The following is a 19126-nucleotide window of genomic DNA, read 5'->3' as shown; positions in this document are numbered from 1 at the left end:
CTGGAAAGTGTGTACTTGCTGGGTGATGGTAGTAGGCCTAGCTGTGATGCTACCTGTGAACAAAAGGTCTGCTGACACTCATTGTCAAGGTTCACACCTGAAAATTAGCCACTTAGGTAAGGGAGCTCACATAGAATAATACAGGGATCAGGAAGGGGTAGAATGGGTACTGCCAGAGGTCAACCATCTACCAGGAGATATGCCGAGTGACAACCTGCCAACAGGCTATTAGAATGAGGTGAAATGTGCTTCTTCACATAGTTTCAGCTCCACACTCCTGTACACTGGTCATAACACTGACGGCAGCATTTGATTTGTAAGGATACTATTGATTTCTTTTATTCTTGAAATGAGGGAACCTTTAAAAACCATATGGAAAGACATTTTAACAGATGTGAAAAGATTTCCAGTTTGAATGTAGCAGACTTTAATTATTTGAATTTTTACATGACTTCATTAAGATTCTGCAGTGGGCCACAAAACTCATTCTGACAAACTGCCTCTCGTATAAAATAGTGCATTGTGCGTCTAAATGAAATGCAGATGAAGTTCTGCTCGAAAGTAAAAATTCCAAGTTTAAATCTGCCCTTGGTTGTGCTTTCTAGAGGTTGCCATGCATCTTCTTATTGATTGAGTTTCCAGGCGATTTGTTACCTAAGCTCCTCTTATAGTCAGGAACTGCATGGTGATAAATCTCAATACCAATTCTCTCTCTCTCTTTCTGTTTTCTTCACCCTCCACCCCACATCCCTCCATGATCAGTAGGTGAAAGGCAATGTCTCCTAATGGAGAAGTGTTACAGAAAGGCGAGGGAAGGCGGTGGCGTAGTGGTATTGTCACTGGACTAGTAACGCATCGCCCCAGGGTATTGATCTGGGGACATGGGTTCAAATCCCGCCACAGCAGAAGGTGGAATTTGAATTCAGTTAATAAATCTGGAATTAAAAAGCTAGTCTAATGATGGCCATGAAACCATTGTCGATTGTTGTAAAAACCCATCTGGTTCACTAATGTCCTTTAGGGAAGGAAATCTGCTGTCCTTACCTGGTCTGGCCTACATGTGACTCCAGACCCACAGCAATGTGGTTAACTCTTGCATACCCTCTGAAATGGCCTAGCAAGCCACTCAGTTGCACCTAACCACTACGAAGTCAATAAAAAGGAATGAAACTGGACAGACCACCCAGCATCGACCTAGGCAGCAGAAACGACAACGGTAAACCCAGGCCTGTCGACCCTGCAAAGTCCTCCTTACTAACGTCTGGGGGCTTGTGCCAAAGTTGGGAGAGCTGTCCCAGAGACAGCTGACATAGTCATACTCGCGGAATCATACCTGACAGACAATGTTCCAGACACTGCCATCACCATCCCTGATGCAGAGGTGATGGCACAGTGGTATACAGTAGGGAGGGAGTTGCCCTGGGCGTCCTCAACATCGACTCCGGACCCCATGAAGTCTCATGGCGTCAGGTCAAACATGGGCAAGGTAACCTCCTACTGATTACCACCTACCACCCTCCCTCGGCTGATGAGTCCGTATTCCTCCATGTTGAACACCACTTGGAGGAAGCACTGAGGGTGGCAAGGGCACAAAATGTGCTCTGGGTGGGGGACTTCAATGTCCATCACCAAGAGTGGCTCAGTAGCACCACTACTGACCGAGCTGACTGAGTACGAAAGGATATAGCTGCTAGACTGGGACTGTGGTGGAGGAACATACTTGACCTTGTCCTCAGCAATCTGCCTGCCACAGATGCACCTATCCATGACTGTATTGGTAGGAGTGACCACCGCACAATCCTTGTGGCGACGAAGTCCCGCCTTCACATTGAGGATACCATCCATCGTGTTGTGTGGCACTATCACTGTGCTAAATGGGATAGATTTCGAACAGATCTAGCAATGCAAAACTGGGCAGCCATGAGGCGCTGTGGGCCATCAGCAGCAGCAGAACTGTACTGAACCTCAATCTGTAACCTCATGGCCCAGCATATCCCCCACTCTACCATTACCATCAAGCCAGGAGACTAATCCTGGTTCAATAAAGAGTGCAGGAGGGCATGCCGGAAGCAGCACCAGGCATACCTCAAAATGAGGTGTCAACCTGGTGAAGCTACAACCCAGGACTACGTGCATGCCAAACTGCGTAAGCAGCATGCAATAGACAGAGCTAAGTGATCCCATAACCAACGGATCAGATCTAAGCTCTGCAGTCCTGCCACATCCAGTCGTGAATGGTGGTGGACAATTAAACAACTAACTGGAGGAGGTGGCTCCACAAATATCCCCATCCTCAATGATGAAGGAAACCCAGCACATCAGTGTGAAATATAAGGCAGAAGCATTTGCAACAATCTTCAGCCAGAAGTGCTGAGTTGATGATCCATCTCGGCCCCCTCCTGAAGTCCCCAGTATCACAAATGCCAGTCTTCAGTCAATTCGATTCACTCCGCGTGGTATCAAGAAACGACTGAGAACACTGGATACTGCAAAGGCTATGGGTCCTGACAATATTCCGGCAATAGTACTGAAGACCTGTGCTCCAGAACTTGCCGCACCCCAAGCCAAGCTGTTCCAGTACAGCTACAACACTGGCATCTACCCGGCAATGTGGAAAATTGCCCAGATCTGTCCTGTACACAAAAAGCAGAACAAGTCCAACCCGGCTAATTACCGCCCCATCAGTCTACTCTCAATCATCAGCAAAGTGATGGACGGTGTCATCAACAGTGCCATCAAGCAGCACCTGCTTAGCAATAACCTGCTCAGTGATGCTCAGTTTGGGTTCCGACAGGGCCACTCAGCACCTGACCTCATTACAGCCTTGGTTCATACATGGACAAAAGAGCTGAACTCAAGAGGTGAGGTGAGAGTGACTACCCTTGACATCAAGGCAGCATTTGTCAGAGTATGGCATCAAGGAGCAAAACTGGAGTCAATGGGAATCGGGGAAAATTCTCTGCTGGTTGGTGTCATACCTAGTGCAAAGGAAGATGGCTGTGGTTGTCAAGGGCAGTCACTCTCACCTCACCTCTTGAGTTCAGCTCTTTTGTCCATGTTTGTGATTGTGGTCAATCATCTGAGCTCCAGGACATCACTGCAGGAGTTTTTCAGTGTAGTGTCCGAGGTCCAACAATCTTCAGCTGCTTCATCAATAACCTTCCTTCAATCAGAAGATCAGAAGTGGGGATGTTCGCTGATGATTGCACAATGTTCAGCACCATTCGCGACGACTCAAATACTGAAAGAGTCCGTGTAGAAATGCAGCAAGACCTGGACAATATCCAGGCTTGGGCTGATAAGTGGCAAGTAACATTCGTGCCACACAAGTGCCAGACAATGACCATCTCCAACAAAAGAGAATCTAACCATTTCCCCTTAACATTCAATGGCATTACCATTGTTGAATCCCCCACTATTAACATCCTACGGGCTACCATTGACCAGAAACTGAACTGGAGTAGCCATGTAAATACCGTGGCTACAAGAGCAGGTCAGAGGCTAGGAATCCTGAGGCGAGTAACTCACCTCCTGACTCCCCAAAGCCTGTCCACAAGGCACAAGTCAGGAGTGTGATGGAATACTCTCCACTTGCCTGGATGGGTGCCGCTCCAACAACATTCAAGAAGCTCGACACCATCCAGGACGAAGCAGTCCGCTTGATTGGCACACCAACCACGAACATTCACTCCCTCCACCACCGACGCACAGTGGCAGCAGTGTGTACCATCTATAAGATGCACTGCAGCAACGCACCAAGGCTCCTTAGACAGCACCTTCCAAACTCGCGACCTCTACCACCTCGAAGGACAAGAGCAGCAGATGCATGGGAACATCGCCACCTGCAAGTTCCCATCCAAGTCACACACCATCCTGACTTGGAACTATATCGCTGTTCCTTCACTGTCGCTGGGTCACAATCCTGGAACTCCCTTCCTAACAGCACTGTGGGTGTACCTACCTCACACGGACTGCAGCGGTTCAAGAAGGCAGCTCACCACCAACTTCTCAAGGGCAATTATGGATGGGCAATAAATGCTGGCATAGCCAGCGACGCCCACATCCCATGAATGAATAAAAAAAAAGATTCCACTCCATAGCTTCTATTTAATACACGGCAGCTATTTCCTTTGAATGCGCACGAGATCTGCTCAGTTGCATTTTTCTGAGATCTGTGACGTGAGGCTACGAGAGGTTGACTTGATGTTTGCAATTGCTCTGCATTAGGACAGATTCACAGTGCAGTCTGGTAATGGGTGCTTTGAAACGGCACAGGACCCCACCTTGTCGGTGATTGAGCAAATTACTCATTGTGTTGCAGAAATTAGGAATCTGGGAGTAAGAAGGAAAGATCTCTTTCACTCTAAGAGCGATAAACGTGCGCAATAATTAAACGGGAAAGGAATCGATATAAAAAGACGAGGGAAAGATTTGAGGCAGGTGCTGGAACTTGATTCAAGAGGTAACTGGATGCTTGTCCAGGAAGAGAGAGGATTGAGGGATATGATTAAAAGTAGATAAATGGGGTTGTGATCAATCAGAAAAGTCAAGATTTGTTGGGTCAAATATCTTTTTCCTGTTTTTTTTTCTAAATGGTTGCTGTGTTAGGGAATGCGAGACTTTATACTTTTGAAGTATATTGGATTTTTATGTTTTCGCATCAGATAGGTAACAAAAAAGTTGTGGAGAAAGATAAAGTGATAGACCTTGGGGGCTGAATAAGAGAATGGATATACACTCAGTAATCGGGGGTGTCGGCGATGGTGGTGGTCAGATGTACAGACCTTTACAAAGGGGGCAAACTGATAACACCTTTCAAAAAACATATAGGATCTTGGGTTTTATAAATAGTGGTATGGAGAACAGAAGCAAAGAGGGGTTGCTAAACCTGTTCAGATCATTGGATAGATTGCAGTTGGTATATCATACCAGGAATAGGATATTTAGCGCACTAAACCCTGCCTTTTTTGATTAACCACACACCCATTTATTTTAGCAAAGATCCCTAGGACATGGAGGGCATACAGAAGAGATTCACTAAACCAGTACCAGGTATGAGTTATGAGGCAAAACTAGAGAAATTACGGCTCTTTTTTATTAGAACAAAGATAAGAAGGATCTGAAAGTTTATAAAATTAAAATATTTTTATGATGTGGAAAAGGACAAATTATTTCCACTGGTGGATGAATTTGGTACATAAGATGCAGGAGCAGGAGTAGGGCATTTGGCCCCTCAAGCCTGCTCCACTATTCAATAAGATCGTGGCTGATTTGATTGTAGCCTTAACTCCACTTTCCTGCCTGCACCACCCCACCACCCCCCCTGTAACCCCTGACTCCCTTGCAGATCAAAATCTGTCTTACTCAGTCTTGAATATGTTCAATGACACAGCCTCCACTGCTGTCTGGGAAAGAGAATTCCAAAGATTAACAGCCCTCTGAGAGAAGAAATTTCTTCTCCTCTCCAAAGACCCCTTATTATGAAACTGTGGCCCTTGGTTCTAGATTTTTTTTCTTATTCGTTCATGGGATGTGGACATTGCTGGCTAGGCCAGCATTTATTGCCCATCCTTAATTACCTTTGAGCAACCAGAAAGCATAAATTTAAGATCATCGCCAAATAAACAGTGTTGTGAAGGCATAGAATGCTGTACCAGAAACACTAGTGGAAGCAGAATTTGCAATAGCTTTTAAAATGGAAGTGGATAAATATTTGAACAAAATTTGTGAAGGTAGGGAAATGGAGCTAAATGGATAGCAATTTCAGAGAGCCAGCACCAGCAGGATGGGTTGAATGGCATTTTCTGTATTGTAACATTCTCTATTTCCATTATTCAGTTTGCTGAAAGTGGGAAGAAAGAGTTTTGGAAAAGGAGTATGAAGTTACCATATACGATAGTAACTGTAGGAAAGGAATGCATGGCTTCAAAGCAGTAAAGTACAATTTTAAGAGTTCCCATGTTGATCGTGCTTTGTGAAAAAAACTTCAAAATACAAGAATGTATCCAGCATGTTCCTACAGAGAGAAGTGATTCAGGAATACAGTGATATGGTAGATGTGTCTTGGATCCAGAAGTTCTTTGCAATGCGTAATCGCCATGTGGAATGAACTTCTGGGAAGGGTTCTGAAGGCAAAATCTCCGGAAGAGGGGGCCTGCAGATTTTAGATTCTTTTTGGATGGATGAACTATAAAAGATCAAATGGGCTTCGTTACTTTTATCTATCCTGTGATATGTTGCAGTATCCCAGCAGAAATTACGGGGTAAGTAAAAACAAATGGACAGCCAGTACAGTTGAAATGCGAGGCATGAAGTTTGATGCTCAGTTTATACATTCAGGTGATAATCAATTTGTGAATATAGACTTAATCTGTGCTTACTCTGTGGTGACATTTCCATCACAGATTGCTTGCAGGCCCCAGGAGAAGATTCGCTGGATGCTTTCATGACCAAAATCCGAACAGGCGCAACTGTAGATAATGTCACTCGTAAGAAGTTGCACATCAAGTCCTTCGAGCTGAAAAAGGAGCAGCAAAAGCTGCAGAAGCTAATAAAGATAGTGACGCCAGTGGGTCTACCAGAGCTAAAAATGGAGTAAGTCAAATGAGCAACCCTGAGCCTAACTGCTGCAATGGCGTCATTCATTCTGCACATGGTTAGATCAGCAGAGAGATGATGTTTGTTCACTGGATGTGGGAGCACTGGCAATCCCTAGTTGTCCCAAGGAAATAGGAAGCCATTTAGCTCCCTCGAGCCTGTTTCACCATTCAATTATTTGCAGTTTGGGAGTGGGTTCCCCCAGTAGGAGAAGCAACATTTGAAGATTTGTCCCTGGTTATACCATGGGATTGACACATTATTGCTGTTGTCCAGTTGCAGTAGCTCCAATACCTCTAGCATAAACCTCTTGCACATTCCTACTCTTCCAAGCATCTTCGGCATTTGTTTGCCCTAAATGTGATCGCCAAGCTAAGGAACTGAAATTTTGCACCTGATTGGGTGTTGCCAACCCAGTTCTACTCTGTACAAGCTGCAAACTTTGTAGTTACAACCATTTAGCTGCATAACTTATTTTCTTAAATTGCAGAAGTACAAGGTGAGGAGCCAAAACCTATAGGATACAACATCACTGAATTAGTGATTAAGCAGCTTCAAGCTTGGGTTTTAGAGGTTTGTACTTTCTAAGGGGAATGAAACAATAAGAGGAATTATGATAACCTTCAAAAGTGATCATAAGAGTAAGGTGTATGTAAGACAGGAAAATTGCCATTGAACACATTTTTTTCGACTGATATTATAACATTTGTAGTGTCTCTGAATGTATTTAAATTTCTTGAGACTTTATGTAGTTAGGATGGGTAACAAATGTTGACCTTGCCAGCAATGCCCATATCCATGAAAGAATTTAAAAAGGAATAGAGAGTAAAAAAAATCTGACAATCAAGTCAGGCTATTGAAACATTTTTGAAGGACTTACTGTATATGCAAGGTACCATTGGGACTATCCAAGGAGATCTAAGTAGGGTTATCATCTGTTTTAATTGCATCTAATATATACTAGATCCAGAAGTGATATAAATGGCTGGAAAAAACTGGTGGAAAACTTGAAATCTAAAAACTGAAAATCCTACCTGTCACCATCAACAATCTGAGTGCTTTACTGGAGTAATTCACCAGTAATCTGGGATGGAATATTGTCAATCAGTGCTGGTGGTACAGAAATACCCAATCTTTTCTCCTGGATGCATTCCATTCGAAAGTCATGTAGACCACTGAGCTGGCTGAGGCTGACCTATTTCATGTCTGAGTCCATTTTTTACATCAGAGACAGAACTGCATGATCTATTGGTATCTGCCCTTTGAGAGCGATACAGATTAATCAAAACACTGATTTTAATATTTGCTATTTGGTGCATAATTAGAAGTCCAAAAGGCAAAAATCTCAGTCATCCGTGTATTAGGGAACTAAATCACCAAGAAATGCTAAAGCGACCAAACTTATTTTTGCTGGAGAAAAGACTTAAAGAAGACTTGATGCAAGTCTTGAAAGTAATAAAAGGTTACAATGAAGTTAAAGTAAGCAAAAGATCTTTAGCATTGAGAATGAGCAAAAGGTTAGAAAGCAAAAACACAAAATTAGAAATCTGGAGAAAGTTACAGATGAAAGAAAACTTTTCCGACAGAAGAGTGGGCATCTGAATCTGAGCCCCAGAGAAGGCAGTTGAATCAGTGTCAAATCCATCATTAAAAGGGAATTGGATCAATTTTAATTGAGAACGGAGATTGGGAGTTTTTAAAGATATTAACCACACTACTTGTTTTTTTTAGTGGAGTTAAGGGAAGTAACTTGGTGACAGGTGATGTGTCACAACTGCAGTATGTGGGAGCTCTTGGATGCCACGGCAATCTATGGCTTGAGGAGCTTCAGCTCAGAGTCATTGAGCTGGAGGCTGAGCTGCGGATACTGTGATGCATCAGGGAGGGAGGCAGTTACCTGGACACTTTGTTCCGGAAGGCAGTCACACCCCATAGGATAGAGTCATCTGTTTTGGTCAGTGGCTAGGGACAGTAGGGTGTGACTGCAAGTCGGGCAGGTAAGGGGATCGAGAAGGTCGGAGTGGAGGAGCCTCAGCCCTTGCAGTTGAGCAGCAAGTTTGAGGTTCTTGCAGCTTGTACAGACAAGAGCAAGGGCTGTAGTGTGGATGAGTAGACTGATCCTGGCACCGTGGTACAGGAAGCCATTAAAGTGGGGGGAGCAAAAAGGAAAGTAGTGGTAGTAGGGGAAAGTATATTGAGGGGGATTGACGCTGTTCTCTGCAGCAAAGAGCGAGAGTCCAGACAACTGTGTTAACTGCCTGGTGCCAGGGTTCAGGACATCTGCTCAGGGCTGGAAAGGAACCTGCAGTGGGAGGGAGAGGATCCAATCGCCGTGGACCATGTAGGTACCAACGACATAGGCAGGACAAGGAAGGAGGTTCTGTATTGGTATTCACCGAGGAGAGGGACATGACGGATGTTGAGGTTAGGGACAGATGTTTGATTACTCTAGGTCAAGTCGGCATAAGGAGGGAGGAAGTGTTGGGTATTCTAAAAGGCATTAAGGTGGACAAGTCCCCAGGTCCGAATGGGATCTATCCCAGGTTACTGTGGGAAGCGAGAGAGGAAATAGCTGGGGCCTTAACAGATATCTTTGCAGCATCCTTAAACACGGGTGAGGTCCCGGAGGACTGGAGAATTGCTAATGTTGTCCCCTTGTTTAAGAAGGGTAGCAGGGATAATCCAGGTAATTATAGACCGGTGAGCCTGACGTCAGTGGTAGGGAAGCTGCTGGAGAAGATACATTTGGAAGAAAATGGGCTTATCAGTGATAGGCAACATGGTTTTGTGCAGGGAAGGTCATGTCTTATCAACTTAATAGAATTCTTTGAGGATATACCCTAAGCCCAAAGGCTTTCTATAGGTATATCAGGAATAAAAGAATGATAAGAGTTAGAACAGGGCCAATCAAGGATAGTAGTGGGAAGTTGTGTGCGGAATCAGAGGAGATAGGGGAAGCGTTAAATGAATATTTTTCGTCAGTATTTACAGTAGAGAAAGAAAATGTTGCCGAGGAGATTACTGAGATACAGCCTACTAGGCTAGATGGGATTGAGATCACAAGGAGGAGGTGTTAGCAATTTTGGAAAGAGTGAAAATAGATAAGTCCCTTGGGCCAGATGGGATTTATCCTAGGATTCTCTGGGAAGCCAGGGAGGAGATTGCAGAGCCGTTGTTGTTGATCTTTATGTCGTCATTGTCGACAGGAGTAGTGCCGGAAGACTGGAGGATAGCAAATGTTGTCCCCTTGTTCAAGAAGGGGAGTAGAGACAGCCCTGGTAATTATAGACCTGTGAGCCTTACTTCGGTTGTGGGTAAAATGTTGGAAAAGGTTATAAGAGATAGGATTTATAATCATCTTGAAAAGAATAAGTTCATTTGCGATAGTCAGCACGGTTTTGTGAAAGGTAGGTCGTGCCTCACAAACCTTATTGAGTTTTTCGAGAAGGTGACCAAACAGGTGGATGAGGGTAAAGCCGTGGATGTGGTGTATATGGATTTCAGTAAGGCGTTTGATAAGTTTCCCCATGGTAGGCTATTGCAGAAAATACGGAAGTATGGGATTGAAGGTGATTTAGAGCTTTGGATCAGAAATTGGCTAGCTGAAAGAAGACAGAGGGTGGTGGTTGATGGCAAATGTTCATCCTGGATTTTAGTTACTAGTGGTGTACCGCAAGGTTCTGTTTTGGGGCCACTGCTGTTTGTCATTTTTATAAATGACCTGGAAGAGGGTGTAGAAGGGTGGGTTAGTAACTTTGCGGATGACACGAAGGTCGGTGGAGTTGTGGATAGTGTCGAAGGGTGTTGTGGGGTACAGAGGGACATAGATAGGCTGCAGAGCTGGGCTGAGAGATGGCAAATGGAGTTTAATGCGGAAAAGTGTGAGGTGATTCACTTTGGAAGGAGTAACAGCAATGCAGAGTACTGGGCTAATGGGAAGATTCTTGGTAGTGTAGATGAGCAGAGAGATCTTGGTGTCCAGGTACATAAATCCCTGAAAGTAGCTACCCAGGTTAATAGGGCTGTTAAGAAGGCGTATGGTGTGTTAGCTTTTATTAGTAGGGGGATCGAGTTTCGGAGCCACGAGGTCATGATGCAGCTGTACAAAACTCTGGTGAGGCCGCACCTTGAGTATTGCGTGCAGTTCTGGTCACCGCATTATAGGAAGGATGTGGAAGCTTTGGAAAGGGTGCAGAGGAGATTTACTAGTATGTTGCCTGGTATGGAAGGAAGGTCTTACGAGGAAAGGCTGAGGGACTTGGGGTTGTTTTCGTTAGAGAGAAGGAGGAGGAGAGGTGATTTAATAGAGACATACAAGATAATCAGACGGTTAGATGGGGTGGATAGTGAGAGTCTTTTTCCTCGGATGATGATGGCAAACACGAGGGGACATAGCTTTAAGTTGAGGGGTGAAAGATATAGGACAGATGTCAGAGGTAGTTTCTTTACGCAGAGAGTAGTAGGGGCGTGGAACGCCCTGCCTGCAACAGTAGTAGACTCGCCAACTTTAAGGGCATTTAAGTGGTCATTGGATAGACATATGGATGAAAATGGAATAGTGTAGGTCAGATGGTTTCACAGGTCGGCGCAACATCGAGGGCCGAAGGGCCTGTACTGCGCTGTAATGTTCTAATTCTAATTTTAAAAAAGTGACAAAGTTGATTGATGAGGGAAGGGCTGTAGATGTCATATACATGGACTTCAGTTAGGCGTTTGATAAGGTTCCCCATGGTAGGCTGATGGAGAAAGTGAAGGCGCATGGGGTCCACGGTGTATTAGCTGGATGGATAAAGAACTGGCTGGGCAACAGGAGACAGAGAGTAGCAGTGGAAGGGACTTTCTCAAAATGGAGATGTGTAACCAGTGGTGTTCCACAGGGATCCGTGCTGGGACCACTGTTGTTTGTGATATACATAAATGATTTGGAGGAAAGTATAGGTGGTCTGATTAGCAAGTTTGCAGATGACACTAAGATTGGTGGAGTAGCAGATAGTGAAGGGGACTGTCAGAGAATACAGCAGAATATAGATAGATTGGAGAGTTGGGCAGAGAAATGACAGATGGAGTTTAATCAGGGCAAATGCGAGGTGATGCATTTTGGAAGATCCAATTCAAGAGTGAACTATACAAAAAATGGAAAAGTCCTGGGGAAAATTGATGTACAGAGAGATTTGGGTGTTCAGGTCCATTGTTCCCTGAAGGTGGCAACGCAGGTCAATAGAGTGGTCAAGAAGGCATATGGCATGCTTTCCTTCATCGGACGGGGTATTGAGTACAAGAGTTGGCAGGTCATGTTACAGTTGTATAAGACTTTGGTTCGGCCACATTTGGAATACTGCGTGCAGTTCTGGTCGCCACATTACCAAAAGGATGTGGATGCTTTGGAGAGGGTGCAGAGGAGGTTCACCAGGATGTTGCCTGGTATGGAGGGCGCTAGCTATGAAGAGAGGTTGAGTAGATTAGGATTATTTTCATTAGAAAGACGGAGGTTGAGGGGGGACCTGATTGAGGTGTACAAAATCATGAGAGGTATAGACAGGTTGGATAGCAAGAAGCTTTTTCCCAGAGTGGGGGATTCAATTACTAGGGGACATGAGTTCAAAGTGAAAGGGGAAAAGTTTAGGGGGGATATGCGTGGAAAGTACTTTACACAGAGGGTGGTGGGTGCCTGGAATGCGTTGCCAGCGGAGGTGGTAGACGCGGGCACGATAGCATCTTTTAAGATGTACCTAGACAGATACATGAATGGGCAGGAAGTAAAGAGATACAAACCCTTAGAAAATAGGCGACAGGTTTAGATAGAGGATCTGGATCGGCGTAGGCTTGGAGGGCCGAAGGGCCTGTTCCTGTGCTGTAATTTTCTTTGTTCTTTTGTTCTTTGCATAGTCAGTATGAGGAGCTAGGCACCAAATTAAGAAGCAGATCCTTAAAGATCATAATTTCTGGATTATTACCTGAGCCAATTGCAAATTGGAGTAGGGCAAATAAGATTACAGAAATGAATGTGTGGCTCAAAGACTGGTATGGTAGAAGTGGGTTTTGGTTTGTGGGGCACTGGCACCAGTACTGGGACAAGTGGGAGCTGTACCGTTGGGACAGTCTTCACCTGAACTGTACTGGGCCTGGTATTCTAGTGAGTCGCATAAGTAGGGAAGTAGAGAGGGTTTTAAACTAAATAGTGGGGGCAAAGGATCAAATTTGGGAAGATATGGTAAATCAAGGAGTAGAGACAAGGCAAGAGAGAAAGGTATTACTATGGGAAATGATAAACAGACTGTGACAGGAAAGGACAGAGCGTACAAATCTAAGAGTAAATCAACAGATAAGGCTGGAGGTTACAAAAATAATAAAAGGACAAAACTAAAGGTTCTGTATCTGAATGCATGTAGCTTTCGAAACAGAACAGATAAACTGAGAGTGCAAATAGAAATAAATAAGTATGATCTAATGGCCATTATAGAGACATGGCTGCAGGATAGCATAGATAAGGACCTGAATATTGAAGGGTACGTGACATTTAGGAAGGACAGGAAACTAGGAAAAGGTGGAGGGGTGGTTCTGTTACTTAATGATGGTCTTCGCTCAATCGAGAGGGATGACCTAATTTTAGGAAACGAGGAAGTAGAAGTGGTTTGGGTTGAGATAAGAAATGATAAAGGCAAGAAGTAATTTGTGGGAGTGGTGTACAGGCCTCCTAACAGTAACCACACGGTAGGACGGGGTATAAAGGAAGAAATAATGGGTGCTTGTCAGAAAGGTACAGCAATAATCAAGGGGGATTTTAATCTACATATCGATTGGAAAAATCAGACAACAAAGGTAGCCTAGATGAGGAGTACATAGAATGTTTTCAGGATGGTTTCTTAAAAAGGCATGTTCTGGAAGCAACCAGAGAGCAGGCTATATAGACCTGGTATTGTGCAACGAGATAGGATTAATTAATGACCTCATAGTGATGGCGCCCCTGGGCAGCAGTGATCATAATATGATTAAATTTTACATTCAGTTTGAGGGAGAGAAGAGTGGGACTACGACCAGTATTTTAAACTTAAAAAGGGCAATTATGAGGGCATGAAAGCACAGCTAGCAAAAGTGAACTGGCAGAATAGCAGCAACTCCCCAAACTTGTTTCAGGAGCACCTCAGAGCCCTGGGACTTCTTTCACCAAGTAGGCCAAGAGCAGCAAGTTTATGGCAACATTATGACCTGCAAGCTCACCTCAGGAAAACTGCCAACCTGACTGAGCCATTGCTGGGTCAAAATCCTAGAATTTCCTACCTAACACCATCTCATATCAAAGACTGCAGTGGTTCAATACTGCAATCTTGAAGATGATATAACTGAATTCTTAGATGTCAAAAGGTTTTCTAATTTCTTAATGATAGTTATTGGAATTTGAATTTCTAATTTTGGAAGCTCCAGACGGCCATCCCTATGCTTTGGATGTAAAATTCTGCTCAATAAATCATTTGATAGCTTTTGGAGTTTCTGTCATGGCTTTTTAATAATCCTATCATGAACCACCCCCACTTTCTCAGGGCAGCTAGACACGGGATTATAAATAGCATTGACAACACGCATATGAGCACACTCGATCTGTGCATTGTGTGTCCCTCATACATTTTTCTCGAACTGCACAATTTTAATGCCACCTAAAACTTTGTTCTCAAGTCTCTGGAATGTGGTTTGAACCCACAGCCTTCTGACTCCATGTTCGGGGTGCAACCAACTGAGCAATGGCTGGCAATTTATGACTCAGCTGCTCAATGTCTAAGATTTCAGTCACCAAGGAAGCCTCTAAAATGTGATTTTATTTCCCTTCCCTGTTTACCCTGAATGTGGTGATGCCTTGTGCGGAGCCACAGTTCCACAGGTGCAGGGGATAGTTTGGTACTTTACACAAATGGCTTGTTGACGGGCTATTTAATTAGCATCACATTTGATCCGATCCTCACCCAACATTTATATAATTGTAGAAGAGGCCATTTAAACATCAGAAACAAGATCTGCAGACAGCTCCATCCCAATCCAAGGACAGCAAGTCTAATTGTGGTTCTGCACTGTGACAAGCCATCTCCAAACAGGCGAGGTATTGAATTTGGAGCATGCCTGACTTCACTCCTTCAGCCGCCACACTGTACAATCATCAGGGAACCGGCTAAAATGTTTGGCTTGTATTTCGAAATTACAGTTAGTCACAGATATGAAGTCTCAATTTGTCTGGTTTTACTAGAGGGCACTCGAGTAACCTGAGTTGGAATCATTTTTATAAAAAGAAATGTTTCAGGGTGAGAAGACGTGCAGATGCAACTTTGCATGAGCTAGAACTCCTGCTACTTAAAACCTTCCTAGTGAATCGTGTGCCTTAGTGAGGATATTTAAGATGCCTAATATTAAAAACATTTCATTCTCAGGATTGCGGTTCAGACTGGAGATACAGAATCCAAACCTAAGAAAGTTGCTGTACCCATGTTTGGGGCAATGAAGGGAGGAAAAAAGTTTAAACTGAAGACGGGCACCATTGGGGTAAGTGGAATTTTTTTTTTTAGACAAAGAAATTAATGAACACCCTGTACTGCAGTCCTGTTTGAAAAACTCTACTGCTGCATAAATATCTCCTTTTACAACCAGGCAATCAAAGCAATGCTGTGGAAGATTCGCTGGTTAATCTGTTCCATCTGATTTTATCTACTTTCATTCAAATTTTGTTGAGACAGTGAGTGCTGATGACCTTTCCAATGCTGCAATTGAAAAGAGTTACTGAGTCTGACTGCGACGGAGCTAAATGAACTTTCGTAGAGGTACAATCATTAACATTGTCTGTGTCATTTCAGCTCTGTCACTTTGCTGAGCTCAGCAACCCTTTAAAGCCAGTTACATGGTATTTACAGCAGGGAAACCGGCCATTCAGCCCAACAAGTCCCTGCTGCTATTCATGTTCAACACGAGCCGTTTAATGCTCCCTTAGTTAAAGCACGAGATCAACAGAAATGTGTAGATCAAAATGGGAAGAGTAGGCCATTCATTCTTCAAACCTGCACCACTATTCAAAGAGAGCATTTCTGATCTGTGCCTCGACACCATCTACCGACATTAGCTCCATAGCCCTTGATACCCTTACCTCACAAAAAAAAAATCATGTTGCAATTGATAAAGTGCATCATCTTTTAAATAAGATGGCCTTAATGGTAGGGTTCCTTCAGCAAACATACCGACATTGGTTTTTCACCAGCCTACTTGCAAAAATTGGGGCTTTCTCCCCCTTTCTTCCTGTACCAGTGGTTTAAAGATGAGTTCCCCTGCAAAAACAAATTGGTTCACTATCTGGTGAAGAATTTAAAAATTCCCACAGGCTGCCCTGGTTGTAAAATGAGCTATTTATGCAGCATGACAAGAGTCTTGATTATTTAACACAAAAATCTATCATCTGAATTATTTATGGCTAAAGAGGTAGTAAACCTTTTTAGCTGCAGTGGTTTAAATTACTTATGAAACTGGAGAACGCACAAAGCCACAGGCTACGATAAGTTGTGGTCTGTGTGTGTCCGAGAGTCATTGTTGGCATCTTGCTGTGGCGACTAATTAGTGCCTCTTTTCCCTCTAGCTGAACCATTAGCTAGATATTCCCAGCAGGCCTAAAGGATTTACATGTTTGATCTTGGTTAGGTAAATCAAAGCTTTGAACATACTTCAGTTACACTTTTTTTTAAACACTGACTTTAATTTTCTCCTCTTCACAACATTCTGACTTGAGAGGCTAAAAGACAGAGACTCACACCTGTGTCTAATGGACTTTATTTTTCTTACAAACGGTGAAAGGATTAGGGCAGGTAATGAAGTGCATGTTTTCTTGCAGACTCTTTCAGATTTTGTGTGTGTTTAAAAATGTTTACTGTTGCAGTTGCAAATCAGCATTTAGAAACGTCATTGAGTTATACAGCACAGAAACAGGCCCTTCATCACATTGTGTCTGTGCCGGCCATCAAGCACCTATCCATTCTAATCCCATTTTTCAGCACTTGGCCCATAGCCCTGTATGCTATGGCGTTTCAAGTGCTCATCTAAATACTTCTTAAATGTTGTGAGGGTACCTGCTTCTACCACCCCTTCGGGTAGTGTGTTCCAGATTCCAACCACCCTCTGGGTGAAAACATTTTTCCTCAAATCCCTTCTAAACCTCCTGCCCCTCTATGCCCCCTGGTTATTGACCCCTCTGCTAAGGGAAAAAGTTTCTTCCTTTCTATCCTATCAATGCCCCATATAATTTTGTATACCTCAATCAGGTCCCCCCCCTCAGTTATCTCTGCTCTAAGGAAAACAACCCTAGCCTATCCAGTGTCTCTTCATAGCTGAAATGCTCCAGTCCAGGCAACATCCTGGTGAATCTCCTCTGCACCCTCTCCACAGCAACACATCCATCCTATAGTGTGGCAACCAGAACTGTGCACAGTACTCCAGCTGTGGCCTAACTAGCATTTTATACAGCCTCATCATAACCTCCCTGCTCTCTTATATTCTATGCCTCGGCTGATAAAGGCAAGTATCCCATATGCCTTCCTAACCACCTTATCTACCTGTGTTGATGCCTTCAGTGATCTATGGACAAGTACACCAAGGTCTCTCTGACCCTCTGTACTTCCCATGGTCCTACCATCCATTGTATATTCCCTTGCCAGTCCTCCAAAAATGCATCACCTCACACTTCTCTGGATTAAATTCCATTTGCCACTGCTCTGCCCATCTTACCAGCCCATCTATATCTTCCTGTAATCTAAGGCTTTCCTCCTCACCATTTACGACACCACTAATTTTCGTGTCATCTGTGAACTTAATGATCATACCTCCTGTATTCGCGTCCAAATAATTAATGTACACTAGAGGCCTGCTACCCGACCCGAACCCGACGGGACCCGATGACGCGTCAGGTTCGGGTCGGGTTGGGCCGGCTTTCAGACTCAGGTCGGGTGGGACGGAGTCGGGTCGGGTTGGGCCGGACACACACGGTAAGTGTTCTGCTGGTAAGTATTACAAATAAAACAAGTTACCTGAGCTGTGGGTCAGGACGAAACTGAGTCTGCGCAGTGAGTGAGTGACGTCACTATGATGTCATCGCGCATGCGCTGCAGCTTCTTGCAGGTTCAGTGTCAGGAAGGTAAGTAAAGGGATGGTCGGTTCAGTTCGAGTTGTGGCGGGTTCGGTTAGGGTTGGGCTCGGGTTCGGTGGGGTTCTTTTTTCCGACCTAAAGCAGGCCTCTCATGTACACTACAAACAGCAAGGGTCCCAGCACCGATCCCTGCGATAGAGCACTGGTCACAGGCTTCCACTCGCAAAAACAACCCTCGACCATCACCCTCTGCCTCCTGCCACTAAGCCAATTTTGGATCCAATTTGCCAAATTGCCGTGAATCCTCTGGGCTCTTACCTTCTTAACCAATCTCCCATACAGGACCTCATCAAATGCCTTACTAAAGTCCACGTAAACTACATCAACTGCTTTACCCTCATCTACACATCTAGTCACCTCCTCGAAAAATTCAGTCAAGTTTGTTAGACATGATCTCCCCCTGACAAAGCCATGCTGACTATCCTTGATTAATCCCTACCTCTCTAAGTGGAGATTAATCCTGTCCCTCAGACTTTTTTCCAATAGTTTCCCTACCACTGATGTTAGACTCACTGGCCTGTAATTATCCCTGCTACCCTTCTTGAATAATGGTACCGCATTCACTGTCCTCCAGTGTCAAAATTACACACTCATATCAAGCACAAAATGTTTAGAAAATTCTTTCCATTCACCCTTTGAGCACTCTGGGTAAGTTAACTTTCTAGTTATGATGCATGGAAATCTGTCAGAGGTTATATTTCATCATTCCGTTCAATTGGCCTGGTTTTCAGTCAGTAAGGATCTGTTTCTTCTTGACTTGTGCTCTCCTCTAAAGTTGATGGGAGCCAAGAAAAGGAAGGAAATGGGTAAAAAGTTGGCGGAATCGAATGAAATGGAAATTGGTTATACTGAACTAGAAGGAGGTGGCTAGCTAGATGCTGCAGGGATTAGTATGTGGTGTCATTAATGCTTACCATGCTCTTATTCGACTAGGATCTGTGGGATCTTTCATCTCCTCCCAAAAGAGCATACGAGAGCCTCAGTTTAACCTCTCATCTGAAAGAAGACACCTCCACCAGTGCAGCACTCCCTCAGTGCTGCACTGATGCATCAGCCGAGATTTTATGCTCAAGTTGCCAGAGTGGGTCTTAAATCCACAGCCTTCTGACTCATAAGAAAGTGTGCTACCATTAAGCCAAGGCTGAAACTTAATGGTGGTAAATTGAGAAATAGGTATTAGGAGATATCGTGGAAGGGGAGAGTTGCTGGAAATAGAGTCTTGAAAAATAAATTGGCGTAGAAGATGGTGTAACAAGTCTTAATGTGCAAAGCCATGAGCCAAAGTATGAAATATTGGTGGAAGTGGGCAGGAGTGATTTGCAACAATAAAACGAATGGCAAGCTGAAAGCTGTTTAGTAGAAAAT

General features: G+C 44.0%; 1 protein-coding gene across 2 annotated transcripts in view; it reads left to right on the top strand.

Annotated features, from left to right (window-relative positions):
* Positions 1–19126, top strand: part of slc4a1ap (solute carrier family 4 member 1 adaptor protein) — a 203912-nt gene that overhangs the window by 116255 nt on the left and 68531 nt on the right. For both annotated transcript variants that reach the window (XM_068027773.1, XM_068027774.1), the window contains 2 exons: positions 6405–6594; positions 15012–15123. In XM_068027773.1, coding sequence (XP_067883874.1) covers positions 6405–6594; positions 15012–15123 — 302 coding nt within the window. The remainder of the gene's footprint in view (positions 1–6404; positions 6595–15011; positions 15124–19126) is intronic.

Source organism: Heterodontus francisci, chromosome 3 (genome assembly GCF_036365525.1).
Source record: "Heterodontus francisci isolate sHetFra1 chromosome 3, sHetFra1.hap1, whole genome shotgun sequence".
Taxonomy (NCBI): Eukaryota; Metazoa; Chordata; class Chondrichthyes; order Heterodontiformes; family Heterodontidae; genus Heterodontus; species Heterodontus francisci.
Note: the sequence above shows the minus strand (reverse complement) of the source record. Positions and strands in the feature narration are given on the sequence as shown.